The sequence below is a fragment of the Falco punctatus genome, assembly GCF_963210335.1.
Source record: "Falco punctatus genome assembly, chromosome: 4".
NCBI classification, from domain to species: Eukaryota; Metazoa; Chordata; class Aves; order Falconiformes; family Falconidae; genus Falco; species Falco punctatus.
Window position 1 is genome coordinate 11,043,497 of NC_137583.1, and position 10,670 is coordinate 11,054,166.

The 10,670-nt window shown below is 63.0% G+C and overlaps 1 protein-coding gene across 14 annotated transcripts in view; it reads left to right on the forward strand.

The window, feature by feature from the left end:
- Positions 1-7,415, forward strand: part of COL7A1 (collagen type VII alpha 1 chain) — a 33,176-nt gene extending 25,761 nt beyond the window's left edge. For 2 of the 14 annotated variants that reach the window (XM_080385285.1, XM_080385287.1), the window contains exons 98-120: positions 166-225; positions 414-458; positions 535-570; positions 705-740; positions 830-886; positions 1,292-1,363; positions 1,646-1,717; positions 1,815-1,850; positions 1,933-2,013; positions 2,103-2,156; positions 2,376-2,429; positions 2,506-2,568; positions 2,658-2,720; positions 3,008-3,124; positions 3,494-3,571; positions 3,652-3,705; positions 3,908-3,956; positions 4,037-4,084; positions 4,511-4,600; positions 4,929-5,012; positions 5,260-5,379; positions 6,058-6,237; positions 6,395-7,415. In XM_080385285.1, coding sequence (XP_080241411.1) covers positions 166-225; positions 414-458; positions 535-570; positions 705-740; positions 830-886; positions 1,292-1,363; positions 1,646-1,717; positions 1,815-1,850; positions 1,933-2,013; positions 2,103-2,156; positions 2,376-2,429; positions 2,506-2,568; positions 2,658-2,720; positions 3,008-3,124; positions 3,494-3,571; positions 3,652-3,705; positions 3,908-3,956; positions 4,037-4,084; positions 4,511-4,600; positions 4,929-5,012; positions 5,260-5,379; positions 6,058-6,237; positions 6,395-6,444 — 1,599 coding nt within the window. In that variant the 3' untranslated portion in view covers positions 6,445-7,415. Of the gene's footprint in view, positions 1-165; positions 226-413; positions 459-534; positions 571-704; positions 741-829; positions 887-1,291; positions 1,364-1,645; positions 1,718-1,814; positions 1,851-1,932; positions 2,014-2,102; positions 2,261-2,375; positions 2,430-2,505; positions 2,569-2,657; positions 2,721-3,007; positions 3,125-3,493; positions 3,572-3,651; positions 3,706-3,907; positions 3,957-4,036; positions 4,085-4,510; positions 4,601-4,928; positions 5,013-5,259; positions 5,386-6,057; positions 6,238-6,394 lie in introns of those variants that run through there. The other 12 variants (XM_080385288.1, XM_080385289.1, XM_080385290.1 and 9 more) reach the window with 12 other exon arrangements.
- The last annotated feature ends 3,255 nt before the right edge of the window (positions 7,416-10,670 follow it).

A 10,670-nucleotide genomic window follows, 5' to 3' on the forward strand; every position in this document is an offset into this window, starting at 1 on the left:
TGAGCCCACTCTGGATGGTGGCACACGGGAGCCTGCTCTGCGTCAGGCACACAGAGAGGTGGTGGGGACTGTGGGGTGTCCCCTGGCATGGGGGGGGACGTGGCACGGCTGGGAGGAGCAGTGGGCAGCAAGGACAAGGATGAGCTCTTGTCTTCCCCCTGGCAGGGTGCGCCGGGGGCCGGGCTGCCAGGAGCCAGAGGCGAGCGTGGAGACCCAGGGCCACGGGTAGGTACTGCCATGGCCCCTCTGTGTTCCCACCGCAGCCCCCCATGTCCCCGCCACCAGGGATGGGAATTCCCACGGTGCCAGCCTTGAGGGGATGGCGAGCCAGAACTGTGCCTGTCCCTGGGGTGGGGTGATGCTGGGGGTGCCCCCATCCTAGACTCCCTTCTCACATCCCTTTCTTCTCGCAGGGTGAAGACGGGCGCCCAGGACCAGAAGGGGATCGAGGGCCGGCGGTAAATACCCCACTCCCCAGCTGCACCCCTGTCCAGGACCCTCCCTGACCCCCTCCCCCCTTCTTCTCTCCTGCAGGGCTTGCCTGGGAACCGGGGGGAGCGTGGAGACAAGGTAAGGGACTCTAGGGGCTGGTGAGCTGGGGGTGAGCAAATGATGCATCCCCAGAGATTGGGGTCCACAGGGAGGTGCTGCCTGCTCCCCACCGTGCATCCTTGCATCGTCTCACCATCTCTCTTTCCTCACAGGGTGACATTGGGGCCCCAGGGCCCAAAGGAGACAAGGTGAGTCCCAAGGCCGGGGGCAGCAGGAGGAAGAGCGCAGTAGTGCTGACCTCCCCGCTCACCCCCACCTCTCTTCTTTGGGTGTACAGGGCGATACTGTGGTGGTGGAGGGGCTCGCTGGAGCCCGAGGCAGCAAGGGGGAGCCGGTAAGAGCTGTCCCCATCCTTCCTGCCCTTCTCTGCATCGTCTCTCTTGTCCTGATGGGCAGGGACTCTCCTGTACATCCCCTCCCCAAGGCCCTGCCCGCCCTGCCCATGGTACATGGCAGCTCCCAGCCTTGTGCTGGGAAAGCTCCCAGCTTTCATCACGTACCCCCTCTCCCGCCCGAGTGGCACAGGACAGCCTTCCCCCCACCTCTGCTTGCCAGAAGAGCTGGGGTGTAGGTCTTCTTGCCGCTGAAGGACCCTCCCTCACAGTGCATGTTGTCCCCCTCCTTCAGCCACCTACAGACCCCTGTGTCCCTACCCCAGGGAGGTCTGTCCTCCCCACCCTGATGTGTATCTGAGCATCTCCTGGTCCCCTGACCCCTCCCTGCATTTCCCTCTTTGCAGGGAGAGCGTGGCCTGAAGGGCACAGAAGGGGACAAGGGGGACAAGGGGGAGCAAGGCATGCCCGGAGAGAAGGTACAGGGCTTGGGGGCTTGCGCGGGGCTGGGGGCTGCTGGGTTGGGAACTACAGAGGGCTGTTGACAGGGCAATGGACAGAGGGACCAGGGCATGATGGCATCCCTGTGCCCCATGTGCTGGTGCTTCTGGGCACCCGGGCATGGTGCTTGGCACCCCAGCAAGAGGAACTGCTGCAATCAGCCTCGGAGGTCACCATGGCTGTGCTGTGGCCATGCCGTGGCCATGCCATGGCCAGAGCTCTTCCTCTTGCCCTGTGTTGATCTGGTTTTCTGCTTGCAGGGGGTGAGGGGCGAGAAAGGCGAGAAGGGCTCCACAGGCTTTCCTGGGGCACGTGGCCCTGGTGGGCAAAAAGTAAGGAGCTAGGCACCCCCAACTGCTTGGGGTGCTGGGGGGTGCTGGGGGCACCAGCCCCCTCGCCTTCCCTGAACGATGCCTTTGCCTTCCCCAGGGAGAGGTCGGAGCATCAGGAGAGCCTGGCGAGCCGGTGAGGAGCCACGTCTCGGTGCCGCTGCCACCCCGCTGCGGAGCAGGAGCAGACCCCTGTCATGCTGTGTGCTCTCTTGTAGGGCCAGCCTGGCCGTGATGGGATCCCCGGAGCCCGGGGGGAGAAGGGGGACATGGGACCCCTGGGCATGCGTGGCCCCAAGGTGGGTTGGCCCCTCTGTCCATTGGTGCTCTCCCAGCCAGGACCTGTGCTGGCTTGGTGTGGCTCTGACTCCCCTCCTTATCCTTGCAGGGTGATCGGGGCATGAAAGGCGCCTGTGGCCTTGATGGGGACAAGGGCGAGAAGGTGAGTGGGTGCCCGCGGGGTGCCACAGGAGCCTGGATGCTGCCTGGAGGCTGCGGCCCTTTGGATCCCCTCTGCCAGCCAGCAGGAGCAGGGACATGGCTGAGGTTGGACCTCAGCCCCGTGGCAGGGGCATGGGGTCCCCTCCTCTGCCTGCGGCTCTGGGGTGAGCATTGAGGGGGCACAGGACTGACCGCCCTGCCTCTCTCCTGCCTGCTGTAGGGAGAGCCGGGGATCCCGGGGCGCTCAGGGCTGCTAGGGAGGAAAGGCGAGCCGGTAAGCACCACGCTGACACTGGTGTGGGATGGGAATGCACGGCTGGTGGCTAACAGACATCTGCTTTGTCCCCCAGGGAGAGCTGGGTCTGTCGGGACCACCGGGCATCCCTGGGAAGGAGGGGCTCATGGGACCCAAGGTATGTCAGGACGGCACTGGGAAAAGCTCTGCTGGCACCTCAGCCCCCATGCTGCCTGTCCCCCACTGCCTGCCCCTTCCTCTTCACAGGGCGACCGGGGCTTCGACGGGCAGCAGGGAGCCAAAGGAGACCAGGGGGAGAAAGGAGACCGGGTGAGCAGGCTGGAAAGGGACGGTCTACATTGCACCCCACTGCACCAGGCCGGGATCCATCCTTGGTCAGAAGCACATCAGAGCCTGATAGTCCCAGAAGAGCCATCTGGTGCTGCTCTAAATTGTGTCACTAAACTAAAAGTGGCAACAAATTCCCACTCTTTACAAGAAGGCACTGGTTCTGGTACTTCAGGGGTGCCCAGCTGCAGGGCCAGAGGATGCCTGTGGCACCTGCTCTGGGGCTGGGGGCTCCGACTCCCCTGGCCTCACCCTTTGCTCTCCTGCAGGGTGCCCCCGGCATTATCGGTGGCCCTGGTCCCCGGGGTAGTGATGGTGCTCCTGGGCCGCCGGGGCCCCCAGGGAATGTCGGCCCACGAGGTCCTGAGGGCATTCAGGGCCAGAAGGTGAGTCCGCGCTGTGGGTGGCTCGTCCCCCTCGGTGCGTTGAGGAAGGGAGAGCCTTGTCACCAGAGTGGGTGAGGGGTTAGTGGTGTCAGGAGCCGTGTCCCAGCTCTGTCCCTGCCCTGTCAGCTCGCTGCCTCTGGGGTCCTCCCTTGTGTTCCCTTGTCCAGGTGGTGGGAGCCTGGGGGGTTGGGAACGCTGCTTGTCCTGGGGCTGGGCTGGACCCATCCCCAACCGCATCCCTATCCCCATCCCTACCTGCACAGGCATCCCCAGGGTGTGGGGACTGGGAAAACAGCACATCCATGGCACTGGGGAGAGCAGAGAGGCTCCAGACCCACCAGCCAGATGCTGAGCATGTGTCCTTTGCAGGGAGAGAGAGGGCCCCCTGGACAGTCGGTGCCAGGGGCCCGTGGTGTGCCTGGCATCCCCGGTGAGAGAGGAGAGCAGGTGGGTGAGCGGGTGCCTGGCCCTGCCTAGGTGAGCCCCAGCCGGGGCCAGCCTCCCACCTCCCTTCTGCTTGTCCCTAGGGCAGTCCTGGCACCCAGGGGCTCCATGGGGAGAAGGGGGAGCCGGGCATGACGGTAAGGAGCCAGGAGGGAGCCGGCACGGGCTTCCAGCAGGTCACTGGGGTGGGAAGGGGTGCCGGATCCATCCCACTGCTGCCGATGGAGGGACTTCCCCCACCTCTGGGCTCTGGGGCCTGGGAAAAGGGATTTTCCTCCTCTCTAACTGCACCGTCCCCCATTGCGGTGCCGGTCCTTTGCCCCTCTGTGTGCGTGGCAGGAGGAGGAGATCCGTGCCTTCGTCAGGCAGGAGATGAGCCAGCACTGTGGTGAGCATCCCCCACCACTGCCCTGGGGCTGGGGGTCTGGCCCCCACTGCCCCTGACCCCCAGCCCTGTCTCTCCCACAGCCTGCGGCGGCCACTTCCCACGGCGCCTGGATTCACGTGAGCACTCAGGTTGCGGCTCTCCCTTCCTACCCCTCTGCTTCTGCCCCCGCCCCGCATGTGTGGCACTGAAGGGGCCCAGCACCCAGGTGTGCTGCTGGTTTGGGGGACACTAGAGGTGTCTGGGACCCTCTGGGACCCCCTCAGTGAGGACCAGCATGAGTGGGACCATGCACAGGGAGAAAGGATGGTGTGTGGCAGAAGCGATGGTGCAGCAGGGATCCCCAGGGGCATCTGGCTTGGGATGGTGCCAATGGGATCTGGGTGCTGCCAGGGTCTGCCATCGAGAAGGGACCATGGGTCCTGCACCCCATCCATGCTTGAGTGCCAGAGCCAGGGCAGGTGGGCTTGCAGTGGCCAGTACTGCTGAAGGGGAGGGTGGGGTGAGGGATGGAGGCAAGAGGTGGGCTGGGATGAGGTGGGTGCTTTCTCTCCAAGGAGGCTGGGGGGCTCGGGCCAGGAGCAGCCTCCACTCTGTCCAGGGAGGAGGAAGAAGCGTCCGCCAGGAGAGGGAGCATGGCCAAACAGGTGATGGAGAGCCTGGAGGACCTACAAGATCTGGCCCCATGGGCGCTTGGGGCTCCCCATGCCCATCTTCATCCCCATCCCCACCCTGCTGGGCTCCCAGCAGTCACTGTCTCACTGAGCAGCAGCTCCTCCTATCTGTTCCTCCTCCGGGAGCCCCCAGCAGCCCTGGTCTGCAGTGCAGAGAGAGGATGGGGTATCCCCAGGTCCCCCATCCCCAGCCGTATGCTGCAGCAGTGCCAGGGCACTTTCCCCCTGGGAGGCTGGGGGAAGCACCCTGGGCCTCCTCGCCTCCCCCCTGATGCCGGTGCTGTGTCCTTTCCCCTCACAGGGCTCTTCCCCACACAGTCGTTCCTTGCTGGCGGCGCTCACGAAGTCCCTGTGCTCAAGTTGTCACACACTGAGGAAGAGGAGGGTGAGTGTCATCCCTCTGCTCTTAGTCCCCATCCCCCTTTACCCTGCTCCATGTGTGTGGCCAGTCACGTCCCTGCTTGCACCATCGGTGGCCATGCTGCCGGTTCCAGGGGGCTTTAATTAAAGAGCGAGGAGAGGGCAGCAAGGAGCGTGTGTGCGTGCAGGCACGTGCAGAGCAGGGGCCATGGCTGGGGGGAGCAGGACAGAGGGGGAAGCAAGGACTGCTCACGCCTGGCACTGTCTCCCAGGGCAAAACAGGGCGGTTATGCTTGACACAGATGACCTCGAGTATGAGAGCATGTATGGAGAGGAAGAGGACTATGATGAGGTCCTGGAGATGGACAGCTTGGAGCAGCCCTCAATGGATGGTGAGCTTGCCTGTGCCCACCTGGCACCAAGGATGGAGCTGCCAGGGGTGACTGTGGGGCTGCCTGAGCTTTGCTGGGGTGATGCCTCCACATCCTGCCTGGCAGCTGGTCCCCACCCCCTCTGGCTGGGGGGATCTGGGATTCGCAGCCCTCTCGCTGGCACCCAGCTGGGGTGTGTGTTCCCCATCACAGCACTGCGCCGCGCACACCTCATGCTCCTTCCCCCTCACAGAAGCTGTCCCTCTGGGCTGGTGGGACCTGCTGGCCCTGGCAGGTTTCCTGTGCTCCTGGTCATGAACCACAGGAGGGGATCCCAGAGCTCACAGGGGAGCAGGGAAGCCCCAGCAGCAGCAGTAGCATGTGGAGGATCCCTCCGGTACCCTTCCAAGGGACACCGTGGCCATCACATCCCCATGCCATCTCCTTCCCAGCTTTTGCTAGGAGCTGCCCCTTGGAGAGGGCTTGCCCAGAGCTGCGTCTCCTGCCCTCGCTCCCAGCACTTGGGCAGGACATGGGAATGTCCCCTCCAGCCAAACCCTGCCCATGCTCAGTTGGGAACCATCCCTTGCCTTCCCCTTCTGGGGTTTCTCCTCCTCTGCCAAGCGGGTCTAGCTGCCTCCACCGCTGGTGTGCTGCCGGCTCCTGCCTACCCTCACCATTGCCATTTGCCCCCCACAGCTGAGCCCTGCAGCCTGCCGCTGGACGAGGGGGACTGCCAGCGCTATACACTGCGGTGGTACTACAACCAAAGAGTCACCGACTGCCGGCCCTTTGTCTACAGTGGCTGCCGGGGTAACCTCAACCGCTTCGACAGCAAGGAGGAGTGCGAGCTGCGCTGCAGGCAGCGTGCAGGGGCAGGTAGGCATGGCATGGCATGGCATGGCATGGCATGGCTGCTGGCACCAGCAGGTCCGGCAGCATCCCTACGTGGTGCCACAGGCTCGGCCAATGCAGAGCCAGGGGGATGATGCTGGTCCCCTGCTCAACTCTGACACCGCTTCGCTTCTCTCCGCAGATGCCCGTGGCGTTGCCAGCAGCACGGCAGGAGGGCAGCCAAAGGCATAGGTGTGGGCAGTGTCTCGGTAGGCAGGGCTGCCCGGTGGCAGGGCCCTGCTGCTGCCTCAGCCAGGGCTGGGCTGCCCGCGGTGGCAGGGGCCACGTGCCCACCGGCCCCCAGCAGGAACCTGGTGCTATTTCTAACGTGTCTTTTTGCTGCTCGTGGGTTTTCCCTTTCATATCAGTTTTATTGCCCATTAAGGTGAAATTTATATTAAATGGGAACACCCCCCCCTTCCTCAAGGCTCTTAACCCCCTTTCCCACCTGGAAGTTTCCTGGGCTGTTCCCAGTTTGATTTTTAACTTATTTGCAGCCAATGAGATGGTGCTTGGCCCCGTGCCCCCTGTCTGGCAGCCCAGGAGCAGAGATGGGAATTGGCATGGTTGGGCTCCTCCCCTCCTCTCATCTAACATCCTCATCCCCTTCCCTGGACCCCCCACACCCCCAGCTCCTCCCTGATCTCTGCTGGGGGAGGCTGCCTGCATCTGTGGGCCAGGCAGTGCCTCCCTGCACGGCATCCCTCACCACCCCCGGTCCCGTAACCAGCTCCATCTGAATAAATTTCACCTTAACCTCAAGCGAGGCCCAGTTCCCCTTTTGTGGCTGCCATGGTTTGGCAAAGACCTGTGGGGAGGCCAGAGGCTTTCTCCATGTGCTACCTTCCAGCTTGCATGCCCGCCAGCAGCACATCTGTCTAATCCAGGGGGGCTCTCCTGCACCCCCCAGCCCAGTGGGGAAACCCTGAGGATGGTGCTATGTTAGAGGAGGTTCCTGCTCGCCTATGCTCGCTCTCAAAGGCTTCATGAAAGCGATGTTGGCTCCAGGGGTCTGCAGCCCCTGCCTCCCCCCACCTTGGGGCCTGGAGCAGGCTGCTGGGTGGGCTTTGTGGCACCCATACGTACCGCTGCTCTTTGTGTATATCTGTATACAGTGAATGTATATGTGTACCAATGATATTAAAGCTGCGCTCGCGGGGAGATGCCACACTTCTTGATGCATTGCCAAAGATGCCCGTGGAGTTTGGGGCCAGCTCTTGAGCCAAGCATGCCCCCTGCCCACCCTAGCTGGAATGCCCTTCCCAGCTGCTGAATGCTGCACCAGCTGGGGGTCCTCACCCCCCCAGGGACCCCAGTGCTCCGTCCCTGTGCCCGGTGTGTGCCCAGCTGAGGCAAGCTAGGCCACGACCCTGTGGCCAGGCTGTGACGTGTCGACACGTGAGGTTGCAGCACTGCATGATGTGCTGGGTGAATCAGTGCCACTGGCTAATTTTGGCTGTTGGGTGTGAGTTCCTGGCCGTCCCCGGGAGGACGAACAGAGCTGGCATTGTTTCCTGCCCTTGCCACTGCTGGGGAGGCTGCCCTGGGTTAGGTCATCCTGCGGCCACGGGGGTGGGCAAGACCCCCAGCAGTCTGAGCCCCAGCCCCGGGTGCCTGGGCTGCTGACCCTGGCCAGCCCTCCAGGCTGAGCACCCACCAACTGATCTCATGCAGGTGCCTGCCTGGCCTGAAAGCCCTTGGGTCCTCCCACAGCCCCTAGGGGGGGGAACTCTGGGGCAAAACCCTTCTGTGTGGGGCTCACCCCACACCAATGCCTATAGGCTGCTACTCACTGCAGAGGGACTGGGACAGTCTGGACTGGTGCAGCTGGGCTGCAAACCAGTGGCATCCCATTAGGACTGGTTGTAGGTGGGCTGCAAACCGGTGATGTCCTGGTTGAACTGGTGCAGCTGGCTGCAAACCAGTGGCCCAAGCTGCGCGCTGGGGTTGGCACAGTGGGGAGGCAACATGTCTCCAGATATAACCCTCAGCTGGCCAGGGCCAGGGAGTCCATCAGGACAACAGTGCCAAACCAGCACTGGGAGATGTCCAAGAGCCTCGTGTGGCACAACACCTGGGGAGCTGGCACTCACTGCCATTGCCACAGATGCCAGCCGGTAGTGATAACGCATGTGTGTTTTCTCCCTTCCTTAAGTGATTAACCAAAGCTGACAGGAGCAGGAAGGCTCAGTTAGATGGAGAAAAACCATCTTGCGAGTCAGATGTGAAATAATTATGCCTGAGCTGCCCCAAGTTCCAGGAATCCCCTCTAAATGCAGTTGATGGAGATGCGAGGGGTCACACGCCCACCCATGGCCCAGGATGATTTCATCCGCTATTAGGCAAAATGTATTAATAACACTGTCGTGTGCCCCCCCCCCCGCCCCGGCATGTCACCGTCACCCCCTGTGTGGGTCGGAGGTGGAGCTGAGGGCAGGATAAGAGCCAGGGCTTGGCGGGGAGCAGGGCAAACCCCCAGTTCATGGTCTGCACACGCTGGGAGCATTGGCTGAACATCCAATCCAGGGGACGAGGACCTGCTGGAAATGGTGAGGCTGCACCCTTTGGTGGTGCTTTTCGGGGGGCTTTTAGCTGTGGGTTGCAGGGGGGTGGATGCTTTTCATTACCTGCTTCCCAGTGAGTTAAACTGCCTCCAGCTGCCCAGTCTGGTTCCAGTCTGGAAGGGTTCCACCCCGAAGATGGGTTGTAGGAGGTTGGATGCCTTTCACTGCTCTCCTTCCAGCTGGGCAAACCCCTCTGGGTGACTGATTCAGGGGAGAGGCAGCTATACAGCAGGATTTGTGAGGCACTGCCCCTGCCCCTGCTCTGACCCCCACCCCACTGCACAGCATCCTGACCCATCACACTGTGGCACAGCACCCTGCATCCCCCGGGGCCCTCCCTGGGACCAGGGTGGGGGACAGGGTCAAGGAAGATGCTGAGGCTTAGCACAACTCAGCACACGTGGCCAGACTCGTGCCCTTGTCACCCCATTGCCACCAACCCGCTGTGTATTTTAGGTCAATTGGCTCACATCCCTCCGGGTGGGTGGCTTTTGCTCCAGAGAGCCTGGTAGCCCCGTGAGGGGACAGCATCTGCTGGGGAAAGCGTGGGAGGAGGAAAGCCCCACAGTCCGCCTGGCCCCGAAACCCCAGGCACGTCACACTTCCCCAGCCAAAGGGCAGGTCCGGGCCAGGGAGCAGCGGCAGACCCCGGGCAGCCACCCCCCCAGGCAGGAATGTCCCTTCCCCTGGGTGGCAAAGGACTGGAGGGTGTAAAATGAAGGGGACAGCTGGCATCTGGCCAGGGGCTGCAGGAAAGGATGGGGATACCCAGCTGATTTGCTTCCCATGTCCTCTTCAGCCTCTGCAAAACTCCCCCCACCCCATGCAAAAAGATTAAAATCAGGGTGGAAAACTGAAGGCCAAAAGGGAGGCGAGCCCCCAGCACTGGGCATGGCCAGCTGGTGCAGGGAGCGGGGGGGCTCTGCGTGTGGCACCCCGGCAGAGATGCGTTCTGTCCAGGGGGCTGCAGGGCCATGACAGTGTGATGGGGGGTGTGATGCTCAGCACCAGCCATGTGGTCCCCGCAGGCACTCCCAGCCACGCTGCACTGCAGGATGCTGCTCACCTTCCTGGTGGTCCTTGGAGCCCCAGTGAGAGCCTGGAAGGGGCTGAGCAGCGAGCAGCTCCCACCAGGCCCCCGAGCGGGGGACGGAGACAAGCTGATGAAGCAGGAAGCCACTGGTGCTAAGGAGATGCTGCCAGGTGTCCCTGAGATGAGGAAGGGTGACCACGGCTCCGGGGAAGGGTCTCATCCGGACAAAGCCAACCTGCCACTGCTAGAGGCATCAGCAAGAAAAGCATTGCCCTGGCCGACGAGCCCAGCCACCAAGAGACCTGCTCCCAGGAACAAGTCAAGAAAGCTGTCCCTGTCACTTGATGTCCCCACCCATGTATTGAAAATCCTGCTCGACCTGGCCAGAGAGAAGGAGCTGCAGGCCAAGGCGGCCGCCAACGCTGAGCTGATGGCCCGCCTCGGGCGCAGGAGATAAACCTCCCGGCTGGGGCATGGCTTCTGCCAGGGCTGGGGAGGGCAGCAGGGCTGCTGGGGGGCACGGGCGGAGGGCACATGCCCGCAGGGGACCACAGACACAGCACCTCATCTCCCCGGTCCCGGTGCACGTGGCACAAGCAGCAGCCATAGAAGGGTTTGGTTTAATAACTGTCACCTCAGCATCACCGGAGAAGATACAGCTGGGTTTGCCTATGGCAGGGCCAGCACAGGAGCACAGCCAGGTCCCAGCCTCAGGCACCGCAGGGACCTGTGTCCTTCTTCGCTCCCTGCTCCCCTGCTGCTGGGATGTCTCCAAGGAGGCTGCATCCAGCCAGGCAGGTTTTCCTGTGCCACCTCTCTTG